Source organism: Lytechinus variegatus, chromosome 3 (genome assembly GCF_018143015.1).
Source record: "Lytechinus variegatus isolate NC3 chromosome 3, Lvar_3.0, whole genome shotgun sequence".
In the NCBI taxonomy this organism is placed as follows: Eukaryota; Metazoa; Echinodermata; class Echinoidea; order Temnopleuroida; family Toxopneustidae; genus Lytechinus; species Lytechinus variegatus.
This window is the reverse complement of record NC_054742.1, coordinates 66044940-66064018: the sequence shown is the minus strand read 5'-3', so window position 1 is coordinate 66064018 and position 19079 is coordinate 66044940. Positions and strand designations below refer to the sequence as shown.

The 19079-nt window shown below is 35.8% G+C and overlaps 1 protein-coding gene and 1 long non-coding RNA gene across 2 annotated transcripts in view; one reads left to right on the top strand and one right to left on the bottom strand.

Annotated features, from left to right (window-relative positions):
• Positions 1-19079, top strand: part of LOC121412124 (zinc finger CCCH domain-containing protein 13-like) — a 45415-nt gene that overhangs the window by 7902 nt on the left and 18434 nt on the right. Inside the window, exons 3-9 of the mRNA XM_041605029.1 lie at positions 9970-10068; positions 12769-12831; positions 13193-13270; positions 14573-14654; positions 15930-16145; positions 16820-16982; positions 18680-18936. Of these exons, the coding sequence (XP_041460963.1) occupies positions 9970-10068; positions 12769-12831; positions 13193-13270; positions 14573-14654; positions 15930-16145; positions 16820-16982; positions 18680-18936 (958 nt within the window). The remainder of the gene's footprint in view (positions 1-9969; positions 10069-12768; positions 12832-13192; positions 13271-14572; positions 14655-15929; positions 16146-16819; positions 16983-18679; positions 18937-19079) is intronic.
• Positions 198-6181, bottom strand: LOC121411708. The gene is made up of 5 exons (XR_005969528.1): positions 5970-6181; positions 4531-4708; positions 3722-3878; positions 1907-2032; positions 198-386 (listed from the first exon to the last, which is right to left on the bottom strand). It is a non-coding gene; the product is annotated as an uncharacterized LOC121411708 (long non-coding RNA).

The following is a 19079-nucleotide window of genomic DNA, read 5'->3' as shown; positions in this document are numbered from 1 at the left end:
TTCTAGGGAAATTGGAAAATGATTTTACCTGTGGATTCAATGTTATCAGAAACATTATTTCATACAAGCTTCTGATAAAAACCCATTTAATTATCATGAAAACCATTAAAAAATGGCAATTTATGGAATTTATATTACATGATTGACATATTGGGAGCTGCTCGCATGTCATGTCACAAATTTAAAACTTTATTTGAAGCCTCATAACTCTGTTATTCTTTGATATTCGGCAAACTTTAATTTATTAATTTCTCTCATGGTTCTCCTTAAAACCAACTTGATGTCAGGGTGAAATTAGGTCCAAGGGTGCCACTGTGCAATCACTCCCAGGTATGGAACGCGCCATTGTCAATTCCTGTTCATCTTCTTTTTCTTCATGCTCCTTCCTAAATAAAGTGCAAAACAAAGAATCAAAGGGGGTAGAAGACCAATCACACAGACATCTAGTTGGATAATCTGTATTATACCTTACATACTAAGAGCAGGGTTGGTAATACAGGAGTGGGAAATACATGATATTTCGAAATCATAATGACGAGGGTTCCAAAACATGACAATTACATCATTCTACCAAAAAAAAAGAAATATCCAATACAATGACACTTTGGCTATATCACTGAAATTAAAGATCTAAATAGTTTTGTTCTATTCTTTTTGGGCCATCATGTAAATGAAATGGGCAAGTGAATCTGGTCAACTTACGATTTTCAGCATGGGAAATCATGCGGCTCAGATTTTTTAATTGTGGTATTGTTAGCCAATATCTTCAAAGGGATGGTCAAAAGCTGAAAATATTCATGTCTTAAATACATAGAGTAGAATTCACTGAACAAAATGCCGAAATTTCATCAAAATCGGATAACAAATAATAAAGTTATTGAAGTTTAGCAATATTTTGTGAAAACAGTCGTCATGAATATTCATTAGGTGGGCTGATGATGTCACATCTCCACTTTCTGTTTTCTTATGTTATTACATAAAACCATATTTTTCATTATTTCATACTTGTGTGAATAATACAATGTATGTCTCCTTTATAATGAAATAAGTTGCAGCAATCAATATCTAATGCACTAAATGAAATGTCAATCCAATTTTTCTAGTTCTTGGAGGAAAAAAATTGAATAAACCTATTTTCATACAATAAAATACAAAAGAACAAGTGGAGATGTGACGTCATTAGCCCACTTAATGAATATTCATGACGACTATTTTCACAAAATATTGCTAAACTTTAAAATTCAATAACTTTGTTATCCAATTTGATGAAATTTTTGGCAGTTTGCTCAGTGAATTCTACTCTATAAATATTTTCAGCCCGGACCATCCCTTTAAGAAGGACTTCTATTGCTCCCCCCACAAAATAAATAACATGAATCAGCGTTGATCTCATTACATTATTGAGGTAAAACCATAGGAGGTATTTTTCTGAGTTTAGAGAACTGCATTTAAGGAGATTTCAAGTCTTCGCAAGATGTGCAGTTTTGCATAGACACCAACAACCATGACATACATGCAGAATAGGTATTGACTAAGTCATTGTGTGAACTTATTCCGTTGTTATGATTTGCGCTACAGAATTGAGATACTTAATTTAGTATCAGGATTATTAGATAGAACAAATACAGTCAGATAGCTGCCCTGAACAGATTTCAATGTTGGGGTCAAAATTTTACTTGCCCACATTAAATTTTTTTTTTTTTACCTTTTTGGGTAAGCAACTTAAGCACTTTGATATTTTCACTTGCCTTGGTCAAGTGAGCATGCGCTACAGTCAAACCTAAGTGCTCTCAAAGATTGCCAACAGTAACGTTCTAATATTGTTCAGGAAAATCAGAGCTTTAACCTAAATTGGCCAAAAAATAAATAAATAAAAACTTTGAAAAAGATGATAATCAATACTTACTAATTGGAGATTGATGAAAGATTCAAGACTTTGAAGTACGGCACATTTAATTTGCCTCATTCCCCTTTCGTTCTGCCGATCAAAATCCCAGGAAGTACTGAAAGCCAAATTTTCTTCATTGTTGACCTGTATAAATGAAAATACGGTTTGAGCAAAGAAGTGACCGGTGAAGGAAGGGAAAACAAAATAAGAATGGGAGCAAAGAAAATAGGAAAGAAAGATGAAGGTAAGAGATATCAGCATTTTCAAACTAAATGTGTTTGCCTGCAAGTGAGATTCAATCTTACAAGTGGAATGGGTACAAGTATATAATTGAGATATTATAAGGATTGAAGGTAATAAAGGGATTCACCATGGTGATTTCAGCCAAAATGTGTATCACCCATTAATATACAACAAAATCATTTTATATTCAAAAGGCTTGTTGACCCCTGCCTGTGACCTTGGAACTGGAGGTGACCTCAATCTCTGAAGAACATCATCTCTCTTAGATTGGTAACAATTTATGAGTGATGATAGAAATTTAAACAAACAAACAAAAATCCTAACAATGAGCTCCAAAAGTTCTTCAACCCCTGCTGTAACATTTGACCTGGAGGTGACCTTCAAACCCCCCCCCCCACTCCCCCGGGGACATCTACCATCCAAGTTTGGTAAAAAAATGGCATTACACTGTACATGGATCAAACGTTATGAGCTGTAATACAAAACTTGCCCTAATAGGCTTAACTTTGACCCATGCTCATCATCAGCCTGACCCATGAGGTGACCCTCATGTTTGGTAAAATTGAAATAAATTTGCATATAACATGCTTCTCTCCAAGTTTGATTAAAAAAAGCCTTGGAGTAAAAGTTATTCAAGTTTTGTCAGTGTTCCCATTTGAAATTCCTGCAATGCATTACTGCTACACAATCCGGGGGGGGGGGGGGGGCATTCGACCCAAAAATTGGTGGGGGTGTGCTGCGGGCGAGACAAAAATGGGGGCCTTGGAGTGGGCTAATTGTAAAAAGGAGGGTCCTCGGAACGGGCTTCAGAACTACAAATGTTTGTGAAATCGGGGGTCCTTGGATGCATGTGAGTCGCCTGCATGTGAGTGCCTTCATGCATCCCTATGGAACGGGCATACGTGCATGCAGCTAGACCGGCAGCATGGGCGGCGGGTGCGCTAGCACAGAGGCAATGGTCAGACAGCGTTCATTGCAGCGGCTGCTTTTTCAAAATTACGACTCATTGTAGCAGATCGATCGGAACGGCATAACAGAAAATATGCGAAGCTTTGGAGCGGATTCCTTTTTCACGAGAAGAAAATAATATGCCTTGGAACGGAAATTTGAGTGTAAAAATGGGGGTCCCCTCCGCTGCACATACCCACTATGCATTATATACTGAGTGCCCCCCCTACACAATAATGCAATAATGGTGAATAATGCTGATAATGCTGTGCGCAGTGTTCAGCTGGTATTATGTTGAGAGTCAATTATCTCTCTTTAATGGCTTGTGCAACACGATAGTAAAAAAAAAGGGTCTGTGTTACTTCCTCTTCAGAAATCATTACTCTGAATTGGTGTATGTTACTGTAGAACATCATTTGCTTGTTTCGATGAGGTCCATTAACTATACTAATTATGTTGGACAGGATTCGGTGTACATAAGAACACTGATTTCACTTTAAATTGTAAGCATTGTTATTCTTACACACCTGGAGAGGAAATATCCTCTTTTGCAGTTTAAATGCTAATTGATGCAGCTTTGTAAAAGTCTTCGCACTGCTACTGTAAGTTTGAATTGAGTATAACTATAAGACTAAAACTTACTCTGCGTCATTTTCTGGTCCACTCCAGCCCCTAGGATCTTTCTATACCCTGGATTAATCTTCTCCGCAAATTCCAAAGTCTGCCTGGACAACTTTGGCCACATTGTGAAAAGGGCACCAGGAGCTGCATCAATTGTTAAATCAAAGTCTTGATCAATCTGAAAATGAAATAAGTATTTATATATAAGCTGTATAACACATAATACAATTACCAGCAATACCATGTTTTCATACATTACCGGTACATTGTAATTAAAGTCATGCTAAATATTGCTCATTAAATAAAAAAATAAAACTTATCAATGTTTGTAACAAAAACCCTAGGTCACATGCACACACTGCACAAATCAAGTAGTCTAGTGAGCTTTGACATTGACCTTTCTATTTCTAACCATTTATCACATTTTTCTAAATATTGATCACTATTGGAGTAATTAACCACTGGAGAAAAATACTTAGTATTTGCAAAATGAGGGGGGGGGGAGTTAGGTGGGGAGTTAGGTGGGGAAATTAATATCCCCCCCCCCCCCAGAGATTGACATTCATGGGAAGAAGACATAACTTAATCTTTCCAATCGGATTTCAGAACAACTTTTCCACTAATCATAGAATTATGACAACTAAGATGCAACTGAATTTTAACACTGAGGCAGAGTAAGTGATCCTATGATCTTGCACTATATTCTCAAGCAAGAAAGAGAATAATTTTGGAAATTCATAACCAAAAATGCTTTGTTCAACTTCGAACAATTAAATTTAATTTTTTTTCATAATGCGAATCCACTGCACTAAGTAATCAAGTTATTTTACCATTCCCAAAAGCTGTAGATATTTGTCAAGAATTTCTGCTGTGCTTGGTCGCGGGTTTCCTCTAGTCAACTCATATCTCAGTACCGAGGTTCGTCACATTAACAACAATGTTGTCAGGTGATGAGTAATATTGCATCCAGTAGGTGTCTTCTTCGTGCTCATCTTCTGCAACATTTAACTGTGATAAACATGAATCAAAGATCAAGAATAGTAACATTAATTATTACACAAGTTATCTGACTATTCTATAGAGAACTGATGGAATAAGTGGATAAATTGTAGAAATTCTCAATAAAAAATTCCCCTGTGCACAGTGGGGAATTTACATGAAGTCAACCTAAATGTAATTCCTGTATCTCAGATTCAAAATTAGTTTCTGATCATTCTCAAACTGTACATACATCTGCAATTACAATGTAACATTTAGATCTGTTGCTATTTGCATGTAGGCCTGTCCTCGCTAGGCTGGCCAATAATAAGGGACTATTGGCCAAGCTAGGCCAGGATTTAGATCTAGGTTTGGACCTATAGTATAGACCTAGATTTTAATGGGGTTTAACATACACATATGTAGACGTACAAAATTGAATAAAGTTGACTAGAAATAGATCTAGCCAGGCCTACATTACACGTAGGCTATGTGCTTGAGGACGGCCCGGTCCGAGCTTGTACCGGACCCGGTACCTCGCGCATATCGCATCCGCATGCGATCATCGGCAGTGAATTATTTATGTGTGAGGATCTTCATCACAGTTCATGTAGGCTATAATTCAAATCACCAATTTTGAGACTAATACTAATAGAAGCATGGAAAGAAGTGAAACTTTGTGTAAAGATCGTGATGTTGCATGAATTTCATATTTCACCCCCATAAAATCCCACCTTTTGTCACTCAGAATATCAGATCGAGTTCATGGTCTCGAAGTTCGTGTAAGTGGAGCATGGTGTAGGCCCTAGTGGTAATTAAGTGGAGTGGATCCTGCACGAACTTCGCTCAAGGTACCATAGTCTGCGCACATGCGTATCTGCGCAATTCTAGTAGAATCTATAAGATACGCAATGCAAACTTTACACATCTAATGCATAGACAGATATTTATTGCAAAATCCGACTCACAAAGGTGGAAAAATAATGAAATTTGGGTATTTCTTATGACAGCCTCAAAATGCAGCCTTTCTCATCAAAATCTCCAAATCACGTGCAAAAGTGAATGGGTGCGCAGACTGGGGCACCATTTTTTTTTTCAATCTCAAAATGACTGCCGGCCGAGCCGAGGTTTTTCCAATAAAATCATAGGCCTATATTTCTGACTTGGCGACCATCATATAGAGTTACACACGTACATGCACACACAATAAAACCACTGCAACAACGGTAACAATGCATTGACTTTTGAGATTATTCATGAACATTCACTCGAAATCAAGCACTGAATTTACCTCTAAAGATTGGAACTAAATGTGGGAAGTCCCACTCCTGAAGCAGGTTTGTCACCCCCAAATCTTTCATTTTCTAAAACGGAGATTAAACACGATTTTTCCAGTGCACTGCAGCAGTCTCCGAGTCGAACATACTCAACGCCATCTTCCGACCACTAGCATAGCACTGCGCACGCGTACGCATGCGCTTTACATGTGCCGGTATCTTGTACAACCCCAGCTGTTCAATCCTTCTGTCTACGGACCTTAAACAGGTCAATTCGCCGTGTTTTATACCGATATTTATCAAAGCTTAAACATGTGCTGTTCAAAAAATTATACAGCACCTCTTATACAGCGATATTTTGTACAGCGTTTTTACTGTGTATTAGATTATACTAATTTCCATCCTCGATGTCTGGATTCGAAACGGCGCACAGTTTCACTTTTAAACTTTACATTCATGGCGATGCAAAATGAAGGTAAAAATAAAATTATATGGTACAGTACTATTAGTGCACAATTGCTGCACCAATATAACTGAAGCTCTTGGTGTTTGAATGGTGTAAAATGCTAGGGAGGGGAGGGGGTATGGCGGTAAATGTTGATACAGGTGGTCTTGTTCATTCATGTCAATCATCACGCGGCTTGGTACGGGGGGGGGTGGGGGTAGGGACCTCGGAAACATTAACAAGATTTTACAAAGACAAAAGAGTTCACCCAAATGTGTTGGTGGATGATGACCTTGAGTGCGGATCAATCGATCATCACTGTCGATAAATGGATAACGGTCCATGGAGGCTTGGAGAAAATCGATCTTTATGTGCTTTAAGATTAAGATGTCTTTATATGCCTATCAGGATTGATGTTTATTTTTCATAATTTCATTTAATAGATTTAATTTGAAAAATCTAATTTACATTTTCAAATTGGATATTACCACATATACATACTTGATTTATGATTACTGCATGTGGTGTGTGTGTCTATATTTTATAGATTATATAGAACTGTGATGAAAAATAAGGTTCTATTATGTCATGTTAAGTTCTTGCTTTTTGCTTTTGATATTCACATTTCCTGTGAAGTTAGATGCATCAAATTCTTTTTTTCACCGAAAGACACCATTGATTTTTTCTATTCCAAACCCATTTCCCAAATTAATAGTGGTTGATAAAGATAAGTATATTGTATAAAAATTGGTTGAAAAAAAGAATACGTCTTTGGGACGTACATGTGTCCGACAGAATGTGTTGTTAAACATGTCAAAGATTTTTTAAAATGATTTTTTTGTCGATATTTAGCAAACACGCTGGAAATAGCCCCTATTAGTATTTTGGAAATCAACTGGCTTCATGCACGCTTAATTTACAAGTCTGTATAAAATTATTAAGAAGGGTCTAGAATACTTGTTTTTTTATCTGTTTTTATGAGTATTTGGGAATGTTTTTGACTTCACATCTTAGATTACAATCCCTGAAACAAAAATTCATGTTAATCGTATCAGTAGGATGGTAAGAGAATTCTTTGAACACAATTAAAACAAAAATCAACATTTTCACCATAAACCCATTGAAACCAACGTCTACATAGTCAACACAGATACTACAAGTCAATAGTAATTTCTTGGATCTAAGCCTGGTCTCTATGTCAGATAATCCCTCTCATTATTTATCATCAATTGTCGCTTATTTCGATTTTTTGTTCTGTGGCTCGCACACTCAACGATTGCGTGGCTAAGGTACTCCCAACTTCACTTTAATATTGATTTGGTTTAACAAGGGGGTCGAATATTCCCATACAAATCGAATGCATGGGTCGGGAGGGGATCGAAGACCGGGGTTAAACATCAAGAAACACGTCTCCAGTTCTATATAATGTAAATTGGACGGGATTTATATTTCGATATTATTTGCCACCAAAGAAAACGTGTTTATCAACAGCACATGAAAACAACATAAAAGCAATGCAAATTATATAGGCATTATTTAGTCATCATAATTACTCATCTGCATGTTGAAATGTGTGGTCAAAGAAGAGGCGGAGAACCGTTCTTATAAGTATAATCGAATACCTTTGAATGGCTTTTCTTGAGTTTAAGTGGCTCTCAAGTACAAACACGGATTCTTTACAACTTGAGAGGGTAACGGTGAAGGATTGGATCACAAACAATATTATTTTTTCAATGTCTGAAGTGCAGGGTTCCCTAGATTTTCATTTCATTCCCTAGATTTTCATTTCATTTATTGGTTTCTGCAACACTTTTTCATAAACACATTAACAAAGAAAATACAATAATAATATACATATAACTGACAAGCAAAACATATAAAAAATAATTGCATTTTCTATTAAAACATATCGATTATTAGAAGGTTGCAGGGGTTACCACTATAAGCTAAGCTTGACTGCGTGGCAACCCCAGAAAACGATAATAATTATTATTCTTACTACATATCTTAACGTAAGGGTGCAGGTGCATAATGGCGGGGGAGGGGGGGAGGGGGGAACGCTTGGTCCTCATAATATATGCTTTATTTTTATTCTTATAGTTCTTTTTTCTGTTTTTGAAATCATGTGTTTTATAAGATATAGAGAAATAGCCTTTTAACTTTGTGAATATTTATTCAATAATAATGATTTAATACCTTTTTTGAAAGGAGAAATGAATCTCAACTGTTTCATTGAACTTGGCAATGTATTCCATATGTCAGACCCATGGTGTCTAAGTGTTTTATGTGCTAATAGTGTTCTAGGATTTTCTAAGTGAATATTCTGACAAGTCCGTATTCTGACAAGATGATATTGATTTTGAGGAGTATTGTGATGAAGATTAGGTAGGATGGACATACACTGTAAATGATAATGAAAAATATATCATATATTTCATTAGAAGATAAACAACAGAGTTAAAAGAATTTTCCCCACAATTTTGATTTTTATTTTCATTGAAAGATTGGCATCAGCATTGTCATGTGTGATGTGTGCTTACGTTTGTAAGCCGTTGTCTACTTTCAAACTTTTTTTTTCTAAACTCCTTTGCATTATCTTTAGTCCAATTTTAAATTTTCAAACCATCTTTCTCTTTGATGATGCTGGCTTAATATCTAATCTGTCACCTTTGTTACTATTGAATTTATTGAACCTCATTGATTGGCATTAGTATTGTCATGTGTGATGTGTGCTTACGTTTGTAAGCCGTTATCTACTTTCAAACATTTTTTCTAAACTCCTTTGCATTATCTTTAGTCCAATTTTAAATTTTCAAACCATCTTTCTCTTTGATGATGCTGGCTTAATATCTAATCTGTCACCTTTTTTAATTGAATTGAATTTATTGAACCTCATTGGCATCTGCCAATATTGTGCCTCCCCCCAAAACAATAGAAAACAATGCAAAACATTAAAAAGCATATCGGTTTGGCTAAGTTTAGTTCATTTGGACAAATTCTCAATTTCATGCAGCTGTTGGTGAAAATGATCATCTATCGGTGTTTTTATCAACATTTATTCAACATTAATTATTTGTTACATTGTTCTTTTTTAACCTACTGTTGCATAATATCAAGAGAAGGAGGCCTACCAACGTACAAAAAAACAACAACAATCATCATTTCGCAATTTGTCCATTGGGAAATTTTCCATAGTACAATGAAATATTTATATCTTTTCATCTGTTCGTTTCAATTTTAGCAATTTCTAAGACATATCCATTTATTGCTTGTTTAAAGACGCGATTACGAGTCAAAAACCTCTATTATTTTCTTTTTCATTACGTTTATCTTTATTTCCAACGATTACAATGCAATGTTATCTTCCGTAGATCTTGATATAATAAGAAAAACGAACATAAAGAAAATGGTTAACAATTACAATAAAAAATTATAATACAACCAGGGTGGAAATGGAGGACGCTGCTAAAAAAAAACGGAGCTTGTAGAGTGCTGCCGCTTATCAACAATGTTCTTGTATAAATATCATAAATAGTTTGAAGTTATTGTTAAAATTCCTATATTTTCAGAGCTCAAGAGGGGAACAGCACACCCGGTACATGAGCTTCGTATCAACCCCACCCATAGAGAGAAGACCACCAAGAGGAAGGCCTAAATTTCCACGCAAGGTGCGTGTGTGTGAGTGAGGGTGTGTGTGCGTAATAGGGTGTGTGCTTGTGTTGTGGGCAGTGGTGTGTTGGGTGTGTGTGTGTGCGTGTGTTTGGGTGTGTTTTGTGGTGGGGGGGAAGTTTGGTCTTTAAGCATTTTTATAATAACTGATTTCATTGTTGATTTTTTTTTAAAGATATATATGACTCATGATTTTGTTAAGTTAGTGGAAAAAAGTTAAAATATGAAGTGTAAAGTATTATATATGATTTGAAATGTTAAATTGAAATGTTATGTTCATGAAATCAGAATAAAAACATTATTCAAAACAAAAAAAGTATGTGATGTATGATATGATATCTGAATTGAAGAGATGTATGATATGATATCTGAATTGAAAATTGAATGGGCACCTAGGTTTTCGAATAAATTAGTCTTTGGGGATTTCTTAAAAAATGAAAATGAGGGAATTAGCTATGAAATACTCTCGGAAAAAAGCAAAATTACGAAAACGCGAAATAGAAACAGTAAAAGCTGAAATCAAGACTTTAGAAAAGCAGATGCTCGAAGGTTTATCGAGATCTGTGACTGATAGAATTAAATTGAAAAAAAGATAAGTTAAATGAATTATATAATTTTTCTCGGCAAGGCATTAAAGTTCGCTCTAGAGCAGATTAGTTTGAGGAGGGGGGATATAATATGAAGTATTCGAACAACTGGTAAAAATAAATCAGAGGAAAAGTGTTATTAAAGAATTAGTCAATGGAAAATGGAGAAATCATTAGGGACAAAAATTATATTTTAAAAGAAATAAAGATTTTCTCTTATATGCAACGCTTCTCCCGTGAGCTTGTTATATTCAAAATTGTTCATCGAATTGTTTTGTACTTTTAAACATGATTGATTTATGATGAGTGTGAACAGATCATTCTGGACAGTGGTGTGTTGTGTGTGTGTGTTGGGGCGGGGGAAGGGGGGGGGGGAGAGTTTATTCTTTAAGCATTTTTATAATAACTGATTTCATTTTTTTCTTTAAGATATATATGATTCATGATTCTATTAAGTTAGTGAAAAAAAGTGAAAATATAAAGTGTAAAGCATTATATGTGATTTGAAAGGCTAAATTGAAAAGCTATGTAACTTTTTGTTCATGAAATCAGAATAAAAACATTATTCAAAGCAAAAAAAGTATGTGAGGGTGTATCATAATGGTGATTTTGTGTATGGGGTGTCCGCGGTTTACGATAAATGCAGTATGTGTGGGTGTATGTTTTTGTGCGTGTGAATTGTATAACACAGTGTGGAACTGTGTCAGTCTCACTCTGGGAATGTGCAAATATCAGTCGGGAGTTGATAGAGTGCCTACTACATCATATAAGAGAACTCTTTATATTATAATACATATACATGATGATCATTTAGGGAAAGTGTTAATTATGCCTTATGAAATATTATGTGAGAGGACCCCATGGACACATAGTGTACTGTTAATTACCACTGAAGGTGTTGATTACATACATGTGCTCACAGTGTTATATATAGGAAATTGCTGACTGGAATTGGAAAAACACTGTGAGAATGCCTGGTGATCGGTGTTCGGGGAGGGTAAACTGCGGTGTGATTATACAGTGCGTATCAAAAAAAGGTTTACACTTGGAAAATATCATGTAAAATGATACATTTATAATATACTGAAGATTTTTCCACATTTTAACAATGGTACAGATCCATTTAAGCAAATGACGATATAACTGTCAAAAAATATTTACGCTCGACTGAGCACCACTTACTTTTAAAAAGTTAGTGAAAATGATTTGCGCAGAACTTTGAAATAGATATGCGAATAAAAGTAGATCTTGATCATGAAGAACTCGTTGAATTTAGCTAGTAAAATTGATTTGAAGATATCTTTTAAACTTGCTTCCTTACCCAAAACACATCGAAGATTGCATTGCGCCCCACCCCACTCCCCCACACACAGAGGCCATCGTGACGATATTTGCTTTGTACTGAGCTGTGATTTACATGAAGTGGCTTAGGCTTGATTTTCAATTTGGTAATCATTGTCAAGCTTAGAAAAGAGTGGAGAAACAAGTATTAAATGAAAAATAAAATTTAAACCCACTTTAAATGATAAAAACTTAGTAAAAACCTGCTGGAGACGTCTGATATAAACTTTTGTTCAGATTTAGTTATGTCCTCAGATCCAGCTGGCACAAAAAGGATAAAGGTTGTGCTTACTAAGTGCTAAAATTTCAATTTGGGTGACAAAATTGTTACAAAATTCTTGAATTTATCCATTTATTACACTTGACAAAAAGTGCAATGGGAAATGTATGAGAAATGTTTCGCAGGGTAAGTTTGATTTCGCCCTTTCCCCTTGACACAGCGTAAAAAAGAGCATTTCTGCGCAAACAGATTTCTGCGAGCTTTAAAAAAATGGACAATGCTCACTCAAGTGTAACATTCTGTCAAAACTTTTACTTTCATTAAATAGATGAGACCCAAACCCAAGATTATATGTGAAAAAATTTACCCAAATGTATATTTTTTTTATTCCCAGGGCTTTATCAACGTGTAAACTTGTTTTTGATACGCACTGTAGCTAGGTGAGGCGTGTGTAGTAGATATACCTGCTGATATTGCGTTATTCAACTAATTGTGCTCCACGATGTGATAGCTCCTTTTTTGTATTTAGAATGTTTTTGTTTCATTTACAGCCTTTAGGACCACAGGAATGCTTTAAATGCCAACTCAAAACTGACCACGCAAGTTGTGAAAAGGTATATTATTATATATAAATAGATTTTTAATATGTTGTTGATTTTAAGTGTGGATTTTTTTTTAGAATAATGACAGAGAGTTTATGATTCTTAAGATTCATTCTGACTGAATTTATAAAGATTGATCCTTATACAGTTAGTTGATTTTTAAGAAGACTGGTTTGAATCTCTTTTATGTCAAGTAATAAAAGCACATTCGCTTCATTCAAAATGCGCAAAAGCTATTAAAACATAAACAATGATAAGTGAATGGCGAAATGATGACGGTAAATTGTTGTTTCATTGTCATAATTTTATTGATGATTTAACCAAATTGAAATGAAATCTCAGTGATGATTTCTCACTTCCTTTTTTTTTACAGCACAAGTATTTAAGAATCGGAGGAGGATATCGCCATAGCTACGCATACATCAGCCAAATCATGGAAGTCATTGAAAAGGTAAGGTTCCAACAGTACAAGCTACTGTTATAAGCTCTGGAATTAGCAACTGTTATTGGAAGAGAGCAATTTTTTTAATCCAGCGCTTATCATTGATTACACGTTGTGTGAAACAGGGTCTGAATTTGAAAAGCTGTGTTGAGGTCGATTCATGATCAAGACTCTGTGTGCCCCTTAATTTTTGGACGATAATGGCGTTAAGAAACTGATCGTAAAGTTACGAATGAAATTGCAAAACTACTGAAATATTGCCCCCCCCAAAAAAAACAAGGGTTAATCAATGATATTAGCTTAACTTTAAATATATATTGATGAACATATTACTATTATTACATTGGAGACTTCATTAGTGGAGCGTATTCCTGCAAAGAACATACACTGTTAAAAGTTTCTACTTGAATAAAAAGCATAACTGACAAGCTCATGCAACAGAGTCTTCACAACTTACACTTGTAATTCCATATTGTGTAAAATTACAGAAAATTGGTACATGGGATATGAAACCTTAAAAATTTCCTGTAGTATTTTTTATATCATCATTTCCTTTGTTAAAAAATAGAGCTGTTTTGTCAATGTTGAAAATTTCAAGTTATAACAATTTACAGAATGATACTCTATTTTCCCCCTGTAAAATATTTTGTATTCTTAAACAGTGAAATGTCCCACATTATGTTCCACAATGTGTACACAGTTTAGAAGCGCAATGTGAAATCAATACATAGTCCCATGTGAACACACTTCAGTATAGGGGCATTTTTGCCATTATGATAATGAAATTGTTTTGATACTTTGTTGAAATATTATGAAAAACTTTGGACTTAGTAATAATAATAATAATGATAATAATAATGATATAGGTATATTTACCCAGGGTAGCCATTTCAAATTCGAAAACTGTTCTACCAGCGTACCCTGCTATTATTATTATCCCGGCTTTAGCTGAGCTACCTAGGCGCTCAAGCATTCAAGGAATTTCTTCCTATACTGGGTACCCATTCACCTCACCTGGGTTGAGTGCAGCACAATGTGGATGAGTTTCTTGCTGAAAGAAAATACGACATGGTTGGGATATGGTTGGGATTCGAACCCACGACCCTCTGTTTCAAAGTCAGAGACTAATCCACTGGGCCACTACGCTCCACTAGTGATTATAAATATCAGAGAAATATAGGAGTTTGTTCATACCGAACATTCAAATAGTTTTCCATATTAAAGGAAGGGTATCATTATTTTGCCTGTATTCTCAAATAAATATTTACGTGCCGATGAAAGTGACTTGTTTCACTCTGTCCCCTCTGACAGGAACACTTTGCAGTTGCTCGGGAGGAATTCTTGAAAAATGAAAAGATAAAAGAAGAGGCAAGAAAACTCGAAGAAAACCGAAGTAAGTAGAATTATTTTTTTATGAAATAACTTTTGTTGCATCATTTCTCCATTTCTCTGATTAACATAATTCTGGGAGAAAGGAACATGTAGCCTACGAGGAATGGGCAGCGTTCTCTAGATTACTCTTTAAATTTTCAAGCTTTAAATTTCCATTTATTTCCGATATCATTTTCATTTACATGCATGTAGATTGAATTGAATATAGAAATGCATACCGTAAAATGCGCATTATAATAATACAAACTTTACAAGTAGAAAAAAGTATTGGGCGTCAAAAATGATAAAGAAAAATAAAGGATCAGAGGAATGACTTATAAGTCTGGGGTTTGCAAAAATTCTGTATATCGATGCACTGTTTTTCAATTTCACCTTGTTTCATTTCAATCAAATAGAATTTAAGTTCGAATATCATTATTTATTTACTTTATTTACTACATCTACAATTATTTGAAATGATTGTTAGACTATAAAATCAATACGAAATAGCGATCTAATCCAGATAATAAAAAATCAATATCAACACGATACAGCAAAATATTAGGAAACAAACAAAAGATAATGGACAATATACAGGTATCTGGACCGGAAAAAATAAACGTGCAATCACTCAGTGGCATAATGAGCCAAAAGATTTGAGGGGGACGGCATGGCGTCTGTATCGAGCGAAAGAAGCAAGCGAGCTAAGAATTCCCCTTTTTTTAAAAGAGTATCTAATTTTGTGATAAATTTTGACATATTATTCTGAAAAATAATATATCTTAGGCTTTTCATTTCCCTCATTCTATCTTTCTTTCTTGGTCGGGATTTTTTTTTGGCCGGGGGGGGGGGGGGGGACACAGCCCCAAAGCTCCTCCCCATCTATAGCCAGTGCAAACGCTTATAAGATGATTTAAAGCATTAAAGATAGAGTGAAAAATTCATCTATTTATTGACAAAAATAGTCATAGGCATATACCCCAATAACTGAAAAGTTCAGTGTCAATGCGAGAAAATGAAAAAAAAAATGAACAAAGTGTCTACATAGTGTAAACACAATGTGAGTACAGTGTGAATTGTGTTCACATTGAAAATTTGAAAATTCTACTTCCAACACTGCAAACTGCCCAAATTAATATAATAGTCACACTGCAATCACAGTGATCTTACACTGTTGCTACAATATATCACACTTGATCGGCACTGTTTTTTTTTTGGGGGGGTAGGGGTTAGGGTTCACTCTCTGGTTTTGATTTGGTTAAATAGAATAACAATCACTTTTAATCCTCACATTCAGATACTGTTAAGCGTCGAGTGAAGCTATATCTCCGAACCAAGAGCGGTAACGTCATCACCCGGTACCAGTTCGTGAACGACGACGACTACCGCGAGATGAAAGAGAATAAGTCGGCAGCGAAGAAGATGCTGGGATTAAACGACGACGAGTCCCTCGAAGAGTTTGTGACGTCGAAACACGGCTATGTGCAAGATAAACACGGTGACATGGTCAAAGGTGGGATATACAAGTTATAAAAACACAAAGAATACAACAATGCCATCAACAAAAGCAACAATAGTTGCAAATAACACAATTCCATCTCTCTATCAGTAAAGTTAATTGTCTTCCGAAACCTTCGGGATTTTTTTTTGGATAATGATTTTTCCGCTTTGTCGTATTTCCGAATTTTTGGAACGAATATATCTTTGAGATAGTTTGGTCATTTTCAACTTCTTTATTAGCGTCATTCATTTTCCGACCTGGTGGCAATATCAATATGTGTATGATAAGTAATGAAGTCATGAAAATACGAGTGCAAGAACTACAAAGATCAAAAGTAATCGCAGATGCCAACCCGTTTTCAGCGTTTTAGTTGGCCTAGTCATTATCAATCGTAAGTATTTTGATAATTGCATCTTTTATTTTAAACTCGTTTGTGTTTCCGAAGACCAATCAGTTCCTGACTTATTTTTTTCCATCAGAACTTTAATACACAACGTAAACAAAAGTGTAAAGAGCATCGAATAATTTAAGTAACAGAATGTCTCCATTTAATGTTTGAATGAAACTGAGTGACATGGTTTTCAGCGTCAAAATTACTAACACAAATGTTCTGATTATCTTCAATATTATTAATATAAGCAGGTCTTCATTAACATTCTTTACATGCAAAATATATTTTCATGTAGCAAAAAGGAAGAAAAATAAGAAGAAAAGGAAACACAGAGATGGGGACGACGAAGAGGATAGCGAGGACGAATCCGATGATGACGAGGAGAACGACGGAGGTCGTCGTCGTCGCCATGGTCACAAGAAGGGTCATCATTCAAAACGACATCAAAAGCACAAAGGGTAAGCGAAGTTAAAGTGTATAAATGGCGATGAATATTGACGTGCTTGACGTTCATTTTTTTTACTTGCAACACCATTTATGTACCATAGATTCTATTGTATCAAACAGCTTTTCACTTGTTTACGATAGTACGATATTTTACACGACTCATATTCTGTGTTAATCTGTAAAATTACTATATTTCACTATTTTAATTTTTTCAATAGTTGAAAGTCCAGACAAGCTCCATCATAAAAAATGTCCTAAATATAATGGTAAAGAAGTAAATCAATAATAAGTAATTCATCTGTAAAAGATGTATTGGGGCATCCCATCTAAAAGGAATCTTATGTGTATAGCCAGCCTGACACTTGCACGATTTTGTGTCACGCATTGTGCGCAAACTAGCCGTGAACTGGCGTGAAGTGTGCGTAAACACGTCGTGACACGTCGTGACTGCGTGCCATGTCGGGACGAGAATTTTGAAATGTTCAAAATTTTGGTCACGACAAAATTTAGCGACCGGGTCGTGAACTATGCGCAAACTGTTCGTGAACTCGTCGTGAACTCGTCGGGACGATGCGGGAGGATGCGTGCCAGTGCGTGGCAGTGCGCGCCATGCCACGACTGTCATGAATAGTTCCCGAACAGCTCACGTCGTGTTCACGAATAGTTCAGCACGACATCGTCCGAATTGCGCAAACTCGTCGTGCCAATGCGGGAAGTGCGTAAACTATGCGCAAACTATGCGTGAACTCGTCGTGCCAGTTCGTGTCAATGTGGACACTGACGGGCACGCATTCGTGAACTATGCGTGAACAAGTCGTAAACAGTGCAGGAGCCTCCCAGTTCGTGCCCAAAAATGGCACGACTTGCCACGACAAAATCGTGTCAGCCTGGCTTAAGACTGACCTGCAATGATTGTGAATGTCAACGAAATAATTTTCTATGAATTGTGATCGATTTGGGTGATTCAAACATTTCATGCAACATGTGCAAAGGAAGGGGATTAAAAACATTTTCAGTAAAATTAAGGTGCAGAAAATATACTTCCGCATGCAAATTGAAATGAAAATTCGTAGATACCTTTTGTGCATGGTTACCAAGCACGCATCGATTTTATCACATTGCTAGTCGAGAGTTCAAAAGTCGACCGATGTTTGCTTAGTGGTGAAAGCCGATATCAACCACCTTCTCAAGTTCGAAGGCTACTTTCACGAGTAACCTAACATGCGCACTCGTTTACTTCCTATGGACCATCCATTGGTGATGAAAATAAACATATAAACCATGAATGAAATTTGAGGTAGAGATTATATTAGATGTAGAGATAGAGATTTGAGGCAAAATAATGGTTCGTACGATTGTTTTAGTATTTGCAGTTATTTAGAAAGAAGAAATGGGGAAGGAGAAGAATGGCAAAGGGCGATGTTTGTCCTGATAATGATGGTGATGATGGTGTTGTTGGTGGTGATGATGATGATCATGTTGGTGGTGATGGGGATGATGATGATGGTGATGACGATGATGATGGTGATGATAATGGTGATGATGATGATGTTGATATTTGAATATTAGTGCAGTAGAAAGAATGGATCATTTCGGTGGAGATGCATAGAACATAAATCTAATTAAAATTTGTAAATGCATTTCTTTTCATTTAAAAAATGACAAGAATATTCCTTGATCTTCCCAATTCAATGCATTTTTTTATCAGACGTAGGAGACGCGGGGATTACTACAGTGATGACGAGAGCATAGCCGAGAGCGGGGTCGGTGCCAGTTTACTCGACGGCGAGACCGGAGGAAAATCTACACGACATCATCGCCGTCGTCACCGTTCGAGAGATGACGGCGGTGAATACGGCGACCAAGTTGCGTCGTCAGCCGAATCGTACATCAGTGATAACGGAACGCTACATCACAGAGAGAAGAAGAAAAAGAGGAAACACAGGAGACACGATCGCGAGGACGGTAAACGTCAATTATTTGAATATATCTTTGAATTCGCCTAAAATCTGGTAGAAATGTAGCGTCGAATTCAACAAGACTTGATATAAGGCCTTTTCAATATCACCATGATAATGCTAATGAAAAAAAAATACAATCCCACTTTC